This window comes from Rhipicephalus microplus, chromosome X, assembly GCF_043290135.1.
Source record: "Rhipicephalus microplus isolate Deutch F79 chromosome X, USDA_Rmic, whole genome shotgun sequence".
Taxonomy (NCBI): domain Eukaryota; kingdom Metazoa; phylum Arthropoda; class Arachnida; order Ixodida; family Ixodidae; genus Rhipicephalus; species Rhipicephalus microplus.
Window position 1 is genome coordinate 261,677,181 of NC_134710.1, and position 18,717 is coordinate 261,695,897.

The window sequence follows — 18,717 nt, forward strand, 5'->3', positions numbered from 1 at the left end:
AGATGTGTGCAGGTCAAGTTTTGAACAGTGTGACTGATTATAGAATGAAGGATCTGAGGGGAGCTTTGTAGTTAGAAAAGTATAATATCACAAACAGCATCAGTGGCTCCAGCTGTTACAACCTTTCTCCTGTGTTCCTCTTTCGGCTTTCCTCTTTCGGGTTGTGCTTATGTGGTACATGTGAAACTTGCTACAATCACTTTCTTATTTATCTGATAGCATGTTTCTAGCTCTTGGATAGTTGATGGAGACTTCTTGTTTAGCTCTGGGGCCATTGAAATTGTTAATTTTGATCTTAAATTTGCCCTTATTGTATAGCTTGCTTAATGCTGACAAATACTAACCGTTTAGAAGTTAGCTTGTTTTGTTCTGAATTACCAGCTTGAATCCATATGAATGCTAAATGCCTGAAAATGTACATGCTACAGATTGACATTTTTGTGAATGTGTATTGGAAGCATATATCTGTTTTTAAAGGTTTGATGGCTGTTGATATTGTTAGCCAATCATTAGGCTTTCCCATTAAGTTTGTGTGCATGTTTGTGTCTATGGACGCATGCATGGCTAATAAACATGTCGTAACACTGACCTGCAACCATGGGTGGATCTAGCCACTCATTTGAGGGGGGGCGGTTGTCTGAAGTAACACCGATAAGGGGGGCGTGGTCATGACTTTTTTTTTGTTTTTTTCTAGCAGAAATACCCCTTCATAGCATAAATACTGTTAATGTTTGCTCACAGTATTTCACTCATTAGTGCTAATTGGTGATCGGAGGTGGACAAAAGCACTGAAGTGAAGAGGGGGGGGGGGTGCTGACACAGACATTTGGGGGAGGGCAATCGCCCCTACTGCCCCTCCTCTGGATCCGCCACTGCCTGCAACTTCATAAAGTTGCTGCTCATTGCATAATAGGTTTAATTTTTTTTTTTTTTATCTCTGAAGTTGTTCTTGGTTCATGTTCTGCAGGGGCCTAAAGTGGGACACAGAGCTGGGTGATGGCAATCGTGTAATCACAGTAAGACATCTTCTGAAGGAGCTGTATGAAAAGGTAGGAGAGGATTTATTTGTTGTAGATGGAACTGTTAACTCAGAGAGGTTGTCATTGTTTCAGGCATACAAAGAACACAAGTGGGGTCTTGTGAGACATGTTGCTGGCCTTCTGGGAAAGAAGGTTGAAGACCTGGCAAAGGTAAAGCCTCTTGAAATATCAGTGAATGGGACATTTCATTGGATGAACAGAAACACTTAAAGCTACCTGAAAACTACTCTGCCTTTGTTGCACCATCTGGCAGAAACACAAACCACTGTGAGAATAGCATTATTTCTTCACTAAGAGGACAACCGTCTTGTAGGCCATGTAAGGCAGGTAAGAAAATCGTGGTTGAGGAACCAATGATGTGGATGGTTGAGACAGGGGCTGGTTCTCTATCTCAGTAGGCCTTTGCTGCCCTGTATAATCTGCAGGGGTCATTAGAAACTGTGAAAGCTTGTCAGAATGTTTTCATCTATGCCATGTTATCTGCTCAGCATCTTCTTATTGTCCAGTCTGTACCAGTTTCCATAAAGCGATGCAACAAATGTTTGGCACTGTAACTGTAAGCTGCTTTTACAAGTATACAGCAGTAAGGCTTCAATTAATCTGTAATCTTCATCAGCAATGCCTTGCAGCCTTCTTAGGCAACAGGAGTCAAGCACCCCTCCAAATATACCCATGCGGTATCGTCTGCTCACTCTGTCATTGGCATTTACTAGATAATGTCCTGACATACCATACTTGAGAGGTGTAGCGCAGAGAATTAACAATGTAGTGGATAATGTGGCTTGTATAGTATTCTGAACAAATAAAATTTATAGCATATCTACGGAATGAATGATGATGTGTGGGGCAAAGCGTCTGTCAATCCCTCTTTGCGTCTGTCCGTCCGTACATGCACCTTTGCGTGCGTCCGTCCGTGAATCAGTCCATCCGTACGTGCACCCATTTGTGCATCCTTTCGTGCATCCGTCTGTACGTTTATTCATCTATTCATCATGTGTTTGTCTGTCTGTTCGTGAGTCCATCCGTCCATCTTGCGAACACTTCAAGTACTGCCATCTCGCTTCTTTTTATTATATATTCATCATATGCAAGTACCGCCATTTAGCGGACAATTCAAGGACTAAACGGGAGTATGTACCACATTTCTGCTGTCAGCGCTTTGTTAACACCGAGAGCATAATAACGATGCTCTTAGTGCTAACGCTTTCGGATATGTGCCCGAGGGCGAGTATGTGCCACTGGTAGGGGGGTATGTGCCACAGGTTACACACAACTACTGGGTACGCACAAGCCACGCCATAAGGAGCTTCGCCCTTAAAAAAAAAAAAGAGGGGGGGGGGGGGAAGCACAGATAGAGGGGCCCCCTTTTTTTGTTATACACAATCATATAAAGACAACAGATGAACCCAAGGAAAGCAAAGGGTGCATTTTGGTAGTTTTCAATTCGGGGGAAATAATTATGACAAGGAGAAAGAAAGTGCTGAGGAAAAGCATATAAGTGACCATCAGTGGGGACACCCATGTCACGAAATGTGTGGGTTTGCAGGCAAAAGTGTGGTCGCTGGGGTTGCTTTCTTGCACTGTGTGCCAGAGGGCCTTCAAGAGCAAAACAAACTTATTCTTTGTGTAAAACATAAGCAGGGGTTTCAGCTTCAAATGCAATTTATTTGTGGCATGTTCCTTAACCATTAGCTGAGCATTTTGTTCTCATAATTCAAGGAAATATTAGAACTTGTAATAATTAAGGCTTACTAATTAATATAATATTAGGGTTCTACTAGCCTAGGAGTATCCTCGTTACTTTCATCATCATTTGAAGATGCCCTACAATCAATATCATGTCCACTGAATGAGAGTTTGTAGACAGTATTGAATTTTCTTAAACAGCATGAGCACCTTTATCCCCAGTCTACTATGTGCAAAGCAAGAACATTTGAGCGGCCTTAACTTTGGGACATCACCTGTTCGATAAAAACAAAGCTGTCCAACAGTCATAGTTAAGTATAGTTCTATGTAGCTAGAATAGCTAGGGTATGGATATTTGATACTGGATATTTCTAATTATTTCAAGAAATGTAGGGAGTTTGCAGGAAATTTGACATGGTTTTACTTTGGCATGGTCAAAGGTTTTCATACTTGATCAAGTCATTCGAAGGGCTAAAAGCCAAAAGAACAAAGTTGAGGCAAATTTAAGTGCTATCCACCATTCTCATGCTAGCTAAATATTCATGCTCTTAGGTCTTGGGGACAAGTGCCGCATTTTTCTCCAGTAACCTTTGTAAAAAAACTTCACGACACATGTTACAGTTGGCAAATGTAATGGAATTTTTCGTGACTCTGTAGGTCGCAAAAGCTACTGCTGACTAAAACTTTTTAAGTTCACATCCCTGTCTAAGCAGGAATTAAGTTTAATTTCAAATCTTGTGGCCTGTTAATGTATTGTTGCTGGATGTAAATGTTTTGTGTCTTTTTGTCTATCTCTTGGGGATGTATGCTTTTGTCTGGCATAGGATGTGTTGAACATCATATGCTCGCATTATGTTATTTCACACATTGCCAATTTGCATTTTTTATATATTTAGCACTTTTTGTAGCGATATAAATCTCACTTATTGCGTCTCATTTTGGTAGACTTGATGCCTTCAGGTATTATGCAAGGTATTTTTGGCCAGCTGCTAGGTTGTGAAAGCATCAAATGCTACGTGGCGCCAGCAGGCAGAAAAAGTGTTCCACCCTTGCCGTCATGGCTGGCACTGACGAACCTTCCCAAGTTTAAATGCACAGATATACCTAATGAAATTAACAGGGGCATGACCACCATCATAAACCAATCAATAGAGCACCGGAGGCGTAATTCGTAGGTTACAAGTTTGGTGTCTGCCAGCAGCAAGTTACCTCATCCCCCACTTTACTGTCTTCACAGTTACATCATAATTATTACAAGTAACATTCCCTATACTTTCTTTGGCATTACTGTCTGTGAGTTCTCATTAATATTACTTTAAAATGATACAGAGCGATAACTTTGCAGGGCAGTGTTTCATGGCAGAATTAAGGTCTATCTGCTAAAAATGACAAATGCAACAAATAGATTTGAAAAAAAAAAGGGGGGGGGGGGGGGCGAGCAACATTTTTTTTCAGCGATTTTCAGTTGTGCCTAGCGCCCTAGCGAATGTCAGTAGTAGCTGCATGCAATATGTCGCGACAACCCACGTGCGCGTGGCCGCAGCAGCCGTGGGGACTGCGGTGCTTGTTCATTTCTGTCGGCACTACTCACTTGCAATTGTGGTACATCTGAAAAGTTGAGTAAATTTATCTCTTTGTATGACACGTGCTTTCCCACAGTCTAGCGTTGGTCGTCGCAGAAGGAAAAATGCAGCTACTGCTGCACTGAAGGCTGTCATAACACCATCATCGGTCGCGATGCACCATCGCATACCTTTTCTAAAGGTGACAATCTGCGTCAAATTCGGATACGTAGTGCTCAGCTATTCTGCCAAATATCGGCACATTTAAAAATTGACCTCGTAAGCTAGGAATCAATAGACAATTTTACGTTAAAAATAACGACAGCACTTGCAGGAGAGGAAACACATAGACAGGACATTTATGTGTTTCTTCTCCTGTTCATCTGGTGGTTATATTTGGTGCAAAATTGACCATTGATTCTTAGAAATACACAAACTAGCTAGCCCAACAGTGAGTTTTACGCATAAGCTAGCTTGAACAAATTTACGCCTCACTGAGCTGCGTCTGAAAAAAAAAGGGGGGGGGGGGGTAGCAAAAGCATGGGATGGTGGTGCCAGCTAGCCACTGCGAGGCTTGCTTTGTAAACAGGGCTTCTTTTAGAATATTCCAGGCTCTCTGATGAAGTCAACCTATCTCAATTAATTGAACCTGTGAATGGGTTTTAGTAGCATGGATGTTAAAGTAGCTGCTGTATGCATAGAGCTATGAAACAACTGAGAAATTTTCTCATGCGGCGCCTCGTCGCACAACAACAAACCGCACAGTGCTCAATTGCTGACTGAAGGGGTAACTAAAAAGTGTAAACCATGATGTCTTGATTCAGCCGTAAGAACTAGTACCTTGCCTCACGCAGTGGTCTGGTGGCTAAGGTACCCGGCTGCTGACTCGCAGGTCGCAGAATTGAATTCCAGCTGCGGCGGCTGCATTTTCTATGGAGGCAAAAATGCTGTAGGCCCGTGTGCACTGATTTGGGTGCTTGTAAGAAATAAGCGCAACACTCACGTAGAGGCAGGCAGGCACTAGCCTAAGTTAACGCATACCTGTCTTTACGTGTGTGTCGTGTTTCTTTCTTATATGTGTTGTGCTAATACATATTATGATTATAGATGACCAACTCGCTCGAGCATCATCCTTTATGTCCTATTGCTTTTCTCTACAGGCGGTGACAGATCTGCTTGTACGGCAGAAGCAAGTTACAGTAGGCATGCCACCATTGAATGAATACACTATCACTAGGTAAGCTACATGTGGGTGTGCTCTGCTTGCCTCTCTCTTAACATTTCTCTCTCTGACGTTGCAGTAGATGCACTTTTATGCTTTTCCTTATCTGTCATATACAGGGCTCTTTAGTGGCATTTCAATGTGTTCACGGTGGCAGATTCAGGGACTAACACATTTTTGTGATGTTTGTAGGCCACAGCCAGCGAAACAGCTTCGTATTATCATTTACAAAGCCCATGGCGCTGATAAAAGTGCGGCTATGTTGACCCAAGTAAGGCATCTGGTTCACTTGGAAGCTTGAGGTGTGCTCCCACTGCCTGCCTGCCTGCCTGCCTGCTGGCACTTCTTCTGTGGCAAGCACTCTTTCAAGCATGGCATGGTACTCACCCCATCATTCACTTGAATGGCACACACTCCTTGTCCTGGAGCTTATTGCCAGTGCTATTCTTTATGTTAGAAGTGCAGCATGTTTGCCTGCTCTTTAATTTTTTTATACTGATGGCCTTATGTTATATGTATATTTTTTGTTTTTTTTTCCTCTGTAAAATAACTTATTTTGCTTGATTAAGGAAGAAGGAGGGGTATCCTGAATGCAACATCATGGTAGGTCTGGTTAGACTCTCACCAATCTTGTTTACTGTGCACTTGTAAGAAATCATATTAGTAGTCTTATTATAGTTCACCTACTTGTGTAGGATTTGTCCAGTGGCTGGTGTTGTGGCCAACATTTCATATTGTGAAGGTGTTTCGTCAATGCTGTTTACAAAAGGCATGAATGTGAAAAATATGCATGAAAAAACACCCTTTTGAAATTGAAAAGAAAAAAAAGTGATATTTTCAAACTTTGTCCTACCCTGTGCCCTTAATGTCTAACAAGGATGTGCAGTAATTGAAGAACAGGTTGGAACTTTATGAGAACTCTCTGTTATATACATCTGAATTTGTCAAATGTGTTCAGCATAGAAGAAAAAAATCTCCGGAAATATTATTGCTACACACTGGTGATGCAGTGCTTTTGCATCTGAAGGTGTTGTAGTTGGAATGAGTGTCATTATTTTTAACAGTGAAGCTGTTCTTAGTTGAGTATTTCAGGTCAGGGGGCCTTCGTAATGGTGATCGTAAGTGGGTATGTGCCGCAGAAATTGGGTGAATCCTGTGACTTGCCTCTGGTTAAGTAAAAATGAAGAAAAAAAGCATGTATGCACCACACTAAATGGGCCAATTCTGCTACTCACCACTGGTTCACTATTAATGAAGAAAAAAAGCTCATCATCAAACAGGTATGTGCCACTGAAATCTGGTAAATTTTACTACTCGCCACTGGTCCACAAAAAATGAAGAAGGCAACAGTTGAAACATTTTTATAAACCTTTGCATAAGAGTGGTATAGTCAAGATGCAGTAAAACTTGTAGCGTCTCTAAGTGAGGCAACACGCTCTTGGAGTGAACAAACACACAGCAGATGTGGTCGGACCGAAGCAAACAAGACACATTTATTCAATTAGTTTTAGAACGACGATATCACCAACCAAATTAATACATCACTTACGATCAACACGCTAAAGCAACCTTACACAATATTCCACAACACTCAACAACCCGACTTGTCACGAGGGCCCACGGCAGATGACCCGCAGTGCCATCCACCGTGGACCCGTCGCAAGATGCAACTGTTCGCGCTAACTGCCAATGTGCTATAGAGAACCGCTCCCAGTGTTTCAAGAGTCTACTAATCAAACAAGCTAATACTAATTACAAAAGAAGCCCAAAAGAAGTGGGAAAGCAATGAATGTTCCCATGCGATGCTTGAATGAATAAACATTATTTTAAATGAGTTCGGCCGCTTACTTCTTGACAATGTTTTTAATTATGATTTAAAAAGGACACTCAGATACTAAGGTAAGTTTAAAAAATCACCTAATTATTTTGTAAAGCTAAAATATGCACAACTATGAACAAAAGCTCATGGCTACTTTTTAGCATATCTCCAGGATAGCTTTTCATGTGGATGAAGGCACATTTGCCAGCGCATGATTAATGTTGCTTGTTGATTCAACCGATGTACGTGTGACTTCAGCACTCAATCATCAGCGTGCACATGGGAGCAAATCAGTGTATCCCTGCCCCCTCCACCCTTCACTTACAAAATCTGCCTCATACATTAACTTAACAAGGAAGGGGAAGATGCAATAAATTCGCCCCCTTGATGTGTACGCTGGTGCACTTAACTACTCGTTATCAACAAAGACGTTACTAGTGAATGACAAACGTGTATTAGTGAACACAATGATCACTTCAATAACTATATTTGCTAGAGAAATGGAAACAAGCCCTCAAAAGGGCGACAAGCAGCTGGAAAATTCTACAAGCGACTCTACGAAAAAAGAAGCCCAAGTCTGCTTACCATTAGCAGAACTGGCAACTCTTTACCGCTCATCTCTCATGTGCTGCCACTCAGACTTGCCGCCAGGTGTCACTGCTGGTGCAACTGCGCTATCCATGATTATGATGATGGTAGTAAAAACGCTCGCGAGCATAACGCCACCTACCACTCAATAGTTTTGGACCCGAAATGCGGCTTATGTGCGAAATACGTGCGCCACAAGGCACAAACAACTCTACAGGGGGTGTTAGAACCCCACAAGCTATACTACCACCTAAAAGCTTAACAAAGAGAGCTCAATTAAGAGCAGTGATACAACACATCTGCAACACTTGCAAAACATAAATGCATTAGACTGATGTAGTGAAGGACGCTAGCTTTGCTGTTTTATGGGTATCTGCCGAGTAGAGCTGGTTGTATTTTTTTTAACAATTATATATAATGTTTTTTAGGAAGAACATTGAGGGCAGATCACTTTCATAGTTACAAATTCAAAGTGGACCTTGCTCTGTTGCAAATAGAGGGGTGTTGTTTTTATTGGAAGTGCCACCTGACCAAGAGAGGAAGTGTTGGTAATCACAAGAGAAATTCGGCACTTTAGACCTCTAGCATGAGCTTTACAGCGTCAGAGAGTGTAACTAAATGTGTTTATCAAATATATTGATGGGATTAAGTTATTCAGCAGCTACTGTATGCCATATAATGATATTCTACAATACAGTGGAAAACTCGAGAAAAACCAACTTACGGCTACAACTTGCCTGTATGAAAATTGACACAACAAAGCAGGCTTTGTGACAATCCTCGAATAGTTGAATCTTAAATGAGGCAAGTTCCCTCTAACGACTCCAGGGTGCATGAACTGCTTGACCCCATCTACGAGAATCTTAAAATTAATTATGCTGAGGTTGACATGATAAATGTTTAATGAGAGCATCATCATCTCTGATGAGGACTTCCAATCAGAGTATAAAGTAGTTTTAGGGTATCAAGACAACATGACACTTGACCTTATTTTACTGAGCCTGTTAAAGGTCAACTCCAGCAATTTTTTTATCATGTAAAGGTAATAGTTCTTTTATATTTCTGAGACACACTTGTCACATGCCCGATAGATGAAATGCTGAGCCAATTCGTAAACAATTTTTAATAAGCAAATAGGCACAATGCCGAAACCAAAGTCCAACTGAGTGTACTGTCTAGATGTCAAATCTATAGAAGTCAAATGGTCATGTCCATTCTTGCATTCTTGCAAGGGGAAACAGCAAGGAGCAGCCTTATCTTAACAAGGCCTATCCTAGAGCTGTACCTGCTAGAACATTGTGATTACCTTCACCGTGTGGCTAGGATTATCGTTTCAATCGCAAGGGCCAGTGACCCAACAGAAGATAAAGTGTCATCAATCATGAGAGGAGAAAAAATCAATCATGAGAGGAGAAAACGGCGACTCTGTACTGCTATCCGTGTCTTTGCAGCCTCAGTCTGCAGCCTCAGTTCATGAAAAGCCTTTCTCAAATATGTTAATAGGGTTGAGTTGTTATACACCATATTCCTCAGGCCTATAAAAAACATTGTTAACATTTTTAATGATAACATTGTTATGTGAGTGCTAACGATCTATTCACAACAAAATTTTTAATGGTTTTGTACATGTAATTTCATAGCCCTGGTGCTTTGTTGTTGCTGTAGCCTTTGCACTATTAAACCCTAGCAATAGTAATTTTTTCTATTTCATGAACTATGTCAAGCCCTCAACTTTAGCCATTGTTACTTAAACTTGAAAGTAGAATACGTTGGCAGCGACACTCAATTTTACTTGTGCACCACGCTTGCATTTAGCCTTTCATTGTCCATTACATTAACCCTTTCTGTGAAAAAATTTCTTTTCAAAAGCCATCAGTATTAATGCAAATCTTTAATATATTATTTATAGTGTATTGTGTCCATTAACACTATAATCTTACCAGTTTATTTGTTACTTTATTTTATGTTCCTGTCAAGGATTTTCTCATGTCTGAAAGTATCATATAGGAAAGATTACAGAAACAATATAAAGGGTGATGTTTCTTGGAATGTATGCATGCTTTTTATTAATTTTTTTTATTTGCAGTGCTGCTAAACCTAGTGACCGGGGTCCTTGTAAAGTGGCACAGAAAAACATGCATCAAAGCATTGGTCACTAAATATATGCATAGATTTAACATGAGCACCATTACTTTATATTTCATGTCACTACACAAAAAAAGCAAAAACAACATCAATATTACAATTGTTTATCAACAGATACCATTTGTGCTGACAATAAAACTAAGTTTAACATCATGTTGCATCTTGAGCAGAGCAGGTTGTTCTCCTTTATGCAGTTCTATGGCTCGTACACCAAATTAAAGAGATAAAAGACACTGAAGATCATAATTTTTAAACTGGACCCACACCTGAATTGGTGAAACCTGTCCTTAGCGCAGGAAGGTTTAATCAGTGCTATTATGTGTGCACTGAACATGTGCATTTATTCCTATGTCTTGCAAGCTGTAGTACTTTATAACGTTGTTGTTCACTAGTTCTTTGAAAGCAACAGATATGCCTTTCTTGATCTAGTCAACTTTCACTTAATTACGGTAACTTCAGTGACGAGTACTTAGTGGCACGGTTGACTTATTTAGTAGTTACTAAAATTAGAATTTGTATGCCTGCAAACCTCATCTTGTGTGACAAAACCGTTATGAGGGTAAACTGCAGTTAACATTTTATTTTATCTCAAAAGGTTCTTTCTTCATAATCGCTTCGTGGAAAAGGTAAAAAATTTAAGGTGCAGTATATATTCCATGTAATGCTGGTGAAATATTTGTTCCTTAGCAGACTGCAAATGTAGAATAAGTATTTTCACAGGAACTTGAGATGTGTTTCAATAACTTGATTTTTATGAATAAGTGAAATCTGTAATGGTTATGCAATTTGGAAAATGGGAAGCACAATAAATAAAGCGCCTTTATGAATTTTCCAACTAATGATGCTGAAACATTTCATCTGGGAAAAAACACTGCCCTATTGATGTTCTCCACTCAGAATTTTTTCAGACTGGTTGACAAAGTGATGAAAAGCCAGCAGTAGCCTTTCACTGGTGTTAAGGCTGTTTCTTACCTTTTGCTGTTCTTAGCATGCTGGAAGCTGCCCCTCTCCAATGACAACGGGAATTCTCGGTGCCATGCTGTGATTTTATGTTTTCTTATATTTCCTTATGTACTTTGATAACCACGGCTGGTTTAGGTGCACAGCTCATTTCTCACTTGGTTTGTTTTCTCCGCGGTAATTTTTTTTCCCCTTTGGTACGCTTTCACCACTGCTCTGCTCACTGTTGCTTGGGCTGTTTATGAGGTTTTGTTCACTGTGGTAGTTGAAGAAAACCATTCGGCAGTCTAAAACATTCATATGTTGACGTTTCAGTGGAAGAAAACCATTCGGCGGTCTAAAGCATTTATATGTTAACGTTTCACCGGAAGCATGGCAGGAATTTTAGTCGCCAACAGGAAATTACAAGTAAATATTTAAGCTGGGTTCTACATCCTGTGATGTGTGTGATGGGGTAACATGCAGTATTTGTAGCCCAGATGTTTTTGTAGAGCAGCGTAAATGAGTGATACCCACTGTAGTGGCTCTGTGGTACATGCACTTGCTGCTCAGCAGGGAAATGTGGGATTGATTTCTCAGTTACTGCAGCCACATTATAACAGCGATTGGGCAGGATGAGAATGCCTATGTGCTGAGCTTCACATGCGCATTCAAGCAATTCAAGTAGCCATAATTAATGCAAAGTCTTCATTATGGTATCTCTGACAGCTTTCGTAATATTTCATACCTTGAACCTGACCTATCACTCGATAACTGGCCGTAACCTGCTGTAACCCCCAAAAAGAGTTGCAGAATTCTAAGTATGGTGCACAGAGAAAAAGAATGTGCCAGGCACTGGTACCTTTGTATTTGTAGGTTAATGTAGAAAAGTGATTGATTGATTGATACATGGGGTTTAACATCCTAAAACCACCATATGATTATGAGAGACGGCGTAGTGGAGGGCTCCGGAAATTTTGAACCCCTGGGGTTCTTTAACATGCACCCAAACTTGAGCAGAAGGGCTTACAGCATTTTCACCTCCTCCAAAAATGCAGTCGCCGCAGCCGGGATTCGATCCCGTGATTTGCGGGTCGGCAGCCTAGTACCTTCACCACTAGAACACCGCCCCGCCGCGGTGGTCTAGTGGCTAAGGTACTCGGCTGCTGACCCGCAGGTCGGGGGTTCGAATCTCGGCTGCGGCGGCTGCATTTCTGATGGAGGCGGAAATGTTGTAGGCCCATGTGCTCAGATTTGGGTGCACGTTAAAGAACCCAGGGTGGTCAAAATTTCCGAAGCCCTCCACTACAGCGTCTCTCATAATCATATGGTGGTTTTGGGACGTTAAACCCCACATATCAATCATCATCAATCCACTAGAACACCATGGCGGGGCAATGTAGAAGAGTGATGCAGTTATTTTTGCACCTTGTACATGTATTATAAGTGTTTTTCTCACTGCCAAAATTAATACTAATGCTGCTGTCCATTAAAATAATGTATCATTTCATTAATAAGCGCTGGCAACAGCCACTGTTCTTAAGTATAGTACTTAGCATATAGAGCTGCGCCATATTACCAAATCTTGATGAAGCAGTTCAGTTATATGTTGTGGCAGTGACTTGTTTAAATTTATTTGCAATAGTTGTTACCATTGCAAATGGGTGACTGCATATTTTTATGCCTTGTTTTGCAGGAGCTGCTTGTGTATTTGTCTATGTTCATTCGAACAGAACCAGAGCTCTTTCAAGAGATGTTGAGGCTTCGTGTGGGACTCATCATTCAGGTCATGGTAACTGAGCTTGGGCGTTCACTCCAGTGTTCTGGTAAGTGTTTTGTACGAGTATAGCTTAGGACTTCGTGTAGTGTGTGGCTTCGTGTAGTGTGTGGCTTCGTCTGACCACTCAGTGTTTTCTTTTCAGCTGATGAAGCATCCGAGTACCTTCTCAACATGCGACCATTTCAAATGAAAATGCTTTTGCGGCAAATTCTGAGTGGCAAAGAGTTTGTCATATTCAACAGTGAGTACCTGTGCTGATTTCATTGCGTGCTCTATAAAGACTTGGTCTTGAAGCTTTCAGTTTCAGTTTATTGATGTTGTTGAGGTTTTAATAGTATCATTGATTATTGAAGAAAGCCATAAAAGTTTACACTGCATGTGGACATACAAAAGAGCTGAAAACGTGTGTGGAATCTTTTGTAATTGGCTGCTCAGTAGCATGCAAGAAGCAACTGAAGGCTGTGGAGTGATTACAAGCAGAGTAAAAAAAGAGCAAATCGAAATGGTAAAGGAACAAAAGCAAAAAGCATTCACTATGGTAATAAGCAACTGTATTTTTATAATAAACAAACCAGACTATAATAACAAAGTATGATAGTACAAAGCGAGTAGTGAATGGAAAATACTATAGCTTTTACTACAGACTGCATGGTTGGAAAAATAAAGCGAAATAATGGTAACTTACATGGAATTGTGTATGCAAAAAAAGCTGGTTCATGTATGTGCACAGCGTATGATAACAAAAAAGGGTACTGGATAGTCATCCAATGTCAGTTTCATCTCAGATTGAATATAGATTGTGGCATATACTGGTTTAGTCCGGAAAGCAGTCTGACTGATTTCTCCCTGCAAATACATGGTGAAGGAGGGGGATGTTCTTGTGCTGGTTGGGTGGTGGGGGTCGTAGCTACCAGCGCACTAGTCGTCTCATAGCCTGCCTGGAATGTATATCGAGTTTAAGGTGAACCCCTTTAATTGTACCTTGTCATCTCGACAATGTATGGTTTATCAGGGCAGCGTGTGCGGTGAAGTTTTGCATGAAACTCGGCAAAACTGTTAGTGAGACCCATGGCATGATCAAGACTGCTTATGGTTGCACTGCTGTGCGCCAATAATGTGTATTAGAGTGAGACAAATTGTTTCCGGGTGGAAGAGAGCTAGTTAAAAATTAGCAATGGTCAGAACAACCTTCAGTTACTAAAAGTCACGAGCCACACCACCATTCCTGTGATGGACTTCCTGGCCATGCATGGCACCACACAGCTTCCCTAGGCACCCTACAGACTAGATGTCGCTAGTTCAATTTTTTCCTCTTCTCCCAACTTGAAAGGATCATCAAAGGACAACATCATGGCTCAGTTTAGGCCATTCAAAAGGTCGTAGCGAGAGAGCTGAAGAGCATTTTTGTTTCTGCATTCCAGGGAGCCTTTCATCTTTGACAGTCACTGGAAGCGCTGTTTTAATGCAGGATCGGCATTTAAAAATATTAAGTTAATGTGCCTAAATTGTCAATACTTTTTTCTAAAAAGTTTAGTCCTACAACTTTCCATGCAAACCGTGTGTATCAACGAATGTGCTAACAGACCCCGTTTATATTCAAGAATGAGTTTATACATGCCTCTGCTGGCCAACACAGCAACAGCATCACTGTGGTAGCCAGAGTATCTAAATTTGGTTTCACTTATAGAATACTAAACGCCTTGAATTGTTTTTTTTTTATTACAATGAATAGCTGCCATCTTTCTTGTATTCGTTATCTTTCTTGCATAGCTGGCCAAGCAGGCCTGCAGTTTGTGCTAGTTCGAGTGCTTTGGTACATACTCAAGTTACAAGGAAGGTTTATTTGTGTATCAATTTTTTTCAGGCAGCGATGGCATAGTTTCTGTGCAAGGCAGCAAAATAAATAAGGTATGCGCCTATTTATTGTTCAATCTATTTGGCATTCTTGTTTCATTGATGAAGCAACTACATGAAAGAATTTTCAGGCATTTAAAGAAAGTACTAGCACACTTGAAAAAGGTAAAATGTAGAAATTTATGACTTATAGTGTACATAATATGCCAGCAGTGAAATTCAACATGCCTGGCTGATCATTTATTTATTTACTCTATTTGGAGCAGTTCACCTTTTATAGTAAAGTATTTATCTTCCCAATGCAGCTTTGAAACGCTACTTCAAATTTGAAACACTAGTTCAAGTCTGAAGTTTCTGTCTTTTGTATAAGCGTGTTCCTTGAAAACAAAAAATGATTGTTACTTTATTCAAAGATTGCTTCTAGCAACAGTAGTCCTGTTTTGATGGGGAGTGGTTCCTAGTTCAGTAAAGCACTCATGTGGGCTAGTTGGTAGAAGCTTGATATATGTGGTGGAATATTGCACTGCATGGGCGTAATAGGGCGAACACTAACCTGTTCTGCTTGTGTTTTGTCTGTGCCATCTGTTAGTGGTAGTACTCAAGAGGCCTATTGAAACTTTATCACCTAGGAATGCCTGCTGCTCTTGGGGTAGGGCAGGATGTTGAAGATATAATAAACTTCTGGCTGAGTTCTTCCGCACCATTTAACCTCTTAGAGTTCACATTTTTTGGTGCTGGAAACCCACGTGTGGACAAGTCTTCCTTTTACGCACGGCGAACAGGGCTTCTACTCTCGCTTCGTGTCGGGAGTGGCGAGAACTCAGCGGATTGTGAATGGGGGGATCAGTGTTGCCAACGATGTCAGCCAGCAGTGGAGCTCTCCCAATGGATTGACTGAAAATCAAGTGATCTGCACGACGCGCTCAGAACACGAAGATTATTCACGAAGCATGCTTGACTCCACTAGCGTCGCCATCACGAAGCTCGCATCTTTAAAGCAACGACTCTCTGCTAGTCATGATGGGCTCTCGCAGATAAATGAGCAATATGAGCAGTCTATCCCGATGGAAGGTATCAAAGAGGAGTATATAACTACAGCAGAATACCAAGATGCTGAAGCAGTCAGCATGCTCATCGAGATAGGTAGCAGAATATCCCAAATGGAACGAGCTCAGACCGGCCATGCACAAGCTGCCAGTAGCGAAAACACAGAATTAATGGCTCTCAGGCACGAGGCGCCCACAAGGTTTATGGCACCCAGGTTGCCGCAGCTGAACATTCCAACGTTCAAAGGTGACTTCTCTAGCGGACAGGCTTCTGGGAGCAATTTGAACAGCTTATTCATCTGAACAATGACCTGACGCTATCCTCTGAATTCCACTACCTTAGAAATTATCTGTCTGGTGTTGCAGCAACAGCGATTGCAGCTTTTTTGCACGACCGAATCTTGCTACGTCGACACCATAGGTATGTTGAAGGAAAGATTCGGCGATAAAGAGACAATTATCCAGCACCATCCGATGGCACTGAGAAATCTCCCTAGGGTGACCTTGGCTAACGACAACGTGGTTTACGAAAATTGTGTAATGCTCCGCTGCTTAATAGTATTCGCTTTCTTGGAGCCCTGAACATGCTGACACTGATATATTTGGCTATTCTTGTCAGCATCTTGCAAACACTTGCAACAGGCTCTACTGCAAGACATCAGTCTTTCCTTCACTTGAGAAAAACGGCACCGCGCTTTGACACAGTCATTTGACGTGTGTCCTGCTCTACTTCCTTTGTCAGTTTCACCAGCAGATGTGTCAGCTGCATCGGACGCCTAGCTGAATGATCTATTACTGTTCATACAGGAGGAGCTCGAAAGCAGAGAACAGCATGCGTTCTCAAGTCAAAGACCTGCCACGAACATTCGCACGGATAAGGTGCATAGTGATGTCCCTAGGGCATCCGTGATGCACATTGCGAATATCGCAATGTTGACATTTTCTTCCACCGTATTGATCCTCAAGGGATGTGCAGCTGCAACGCTGATATTCCTCTTGTGGTCAAGAAAGAGCAGCTGCAATAAGACAACCGGTATTTCTACTGCCCATCAAAAGGCCGCCAAGCGAAGGAATGCCACGTCAAGCTCACCTGCAGTTTCTGCGGCGGAAGACACGCTTCAAGCATGTGCGACCCCAATTACTTGAGGGTTTCGACGGCAGGAAGTGCCACAGTGTGTGTTTCTTCAAACATTCTTTCTTCATGTCAAGATTCATTGTACACCATCCAACCAGCTAAAGACAACACGGTCTACCTCCAGACATTTCTCATTGAGATAATCAACGACCATGGAAAAACACTGTGGCACAGTAGCACGACCATAGCACTGCCATGCCAAAATGACCACAAACGCATGGGTGACGAACTCATCGAACGGCAAGTTCTAATGACGATAAACCATGATTTGAACATGGCAAGGCGAAAAGACAACAGACTTGTTCAAACTTGGAAGCAGAGATTATCTGTCGACGACTTGCAGCGAAGAGCCGACACTATTGACGAAAGACAAAATGCGTACAACACAAGGCCAAATGCGGACGACCCCGAAACAAACTTCAAAAAATTGAAGACAAGCCCTTTGAGGATATCTAATTTCTCTCCTAGATACCCTTGCGTGCTTACTCGTCTGGAAGTCTCTCCATTCTCATCTGGAACACTGCTCATGTGACCCATAAACTTGGCCTCAGAATGCTGGAAATGATTCTATCGTGAAGCTATGCTATCATCAGGACCCTCACTGTTGGGAGATGGAAAAGGAAGTATCTTAACCTTCATATGGGTATCATATGTACGACGGAGAGCAAGCTGATCGGCCCGTAATTCTTCCAAGTCCTTGTCACCTTCTTTCTTATGGATTAAGATGATGTCAGCATTCTTGCGAGATTCTGGTACCCTCCCCGTCAGCAGACACTTCATAAAAAGCGTGGTCAGTTTTTCTAACACAATCTGCCCTCCATCTTTTAAGCAGATCAAATGTTACCTGACCCACGCCAGCAGCTTTGCCTCTTTGCATTCCTTCCAAGGCTTTACTGACTTTTTCTGTCATTACTGGTGGGATGTCATCTGGGTTAATGCTCGTTCTTACATTATGGTTGTCATCGTACCGGCTACTGTGCAGATCTCTGTAAAACTAGTCCGTTATTTTAACTATCCTATTCATATTGGTACTTACTTTGCCTTAGTGCATACGCCTGGTTTTCGCCTATTCGAAGTATCCTCTTCACCGCTTTATTTCCTCCGTTTTTTGTGGCATGTTCAATCCTCTCTATGTTATACCTTCATACATTGGACACCTTACGACTATTAATCAACTTCGGAAGCTCTGCCAGTTCTATTTTGTCTGTTATGATTGAGGCTTTCATGCTTTGCCGTTTCGATAAGAGCCGAGTATCTGTTCTTTGTAGCCTACGTAGATTATGAGAAGGCATTTGATTCAGTACAGATATCAGCAGTCATGCAGATGCTGCAGAATCAGGGTGTCGACAAAGCATATATAAAAATTCTGGAAGAAATCTACACCAGATCAACTGCCACTATAGTGCTCTATAAAGAAAGTGACAGTATACCAATCAAGAAGGGTGTAAGACAAGGGGATACGATCTCCCCAATGCTATTTACCATGTGCTCACAGGAGGTTTTCAGAAGCTGAGAATAGGAAGAGTTGGGGATACGAGTTAATGGAGATTACCTTAGTAACCTGCGCTTCACCGATGACATTGCATTGTTGAGTAACTCAGGGGACGAATTGCTATTGATGATTACTGAACTAGACAAGGGGAGCAGAAAGGTTAGGTCTTAAAATTATTCTGCAGAAAACGAAAGTAATGTACAACAACCTTGGAAGAAAAAAACGTTTCGAGATAGGTGTTTCGAGTGTGTCTGCTGTACAACCTTGGCTTTTGCTGGTAGAGTAGACAGTAATTAAATAAGAACCTTGTCCCACATTTATGGTACGAGTACTGATGTTCATAACTCACAGAAAGGTACATGATGAGGTGAAAAATAACTTTTCTTATACGTGTTCAAAGTCTTGTGTC

The 18,717-nt window shown here is 41.4% G+C and overlaps 1 protein-coding gene across 1 annotated transcript in view; it reads left to right on the top strand.

The window, feature by feature from the left end:
* Positions 1-18,717, top strand: part of LOC119161570 (putative phosphorylase b kinase regulatory subunit alpha) — a 98,850-nt gene that overhangs the window by 73,110 nt on the left and 7,023 nt on the right. The window contains exons 20-26 of the mRNA XM_037414110.2: positions 968-1,049; positions 1,113-1,190; positions 5,449-5,525; positions 5,703-5,781; positions 12,698-12,827; positions 12,924-13,022; positions 14,646-14,689. Coding sequence (XP_037270007.1) covers positions 968-1,049; positions 1,113-1,190; positions 5,449-5,525; positions 5,703-5,781; positions 12,698-12,827; positions 12,924-13,022; positions 14,646-14,689 — 589 coding nt within the window. The remainder of the gene's footprint in view (positions 1-967; positions 1,050-1,112; positions 1,191-5,448; positions 5,526-5,702; positions 5,782-12,697; positions 12,828-12,923; positions 13,023-14,645; positions 14,690-18,717) is intronic.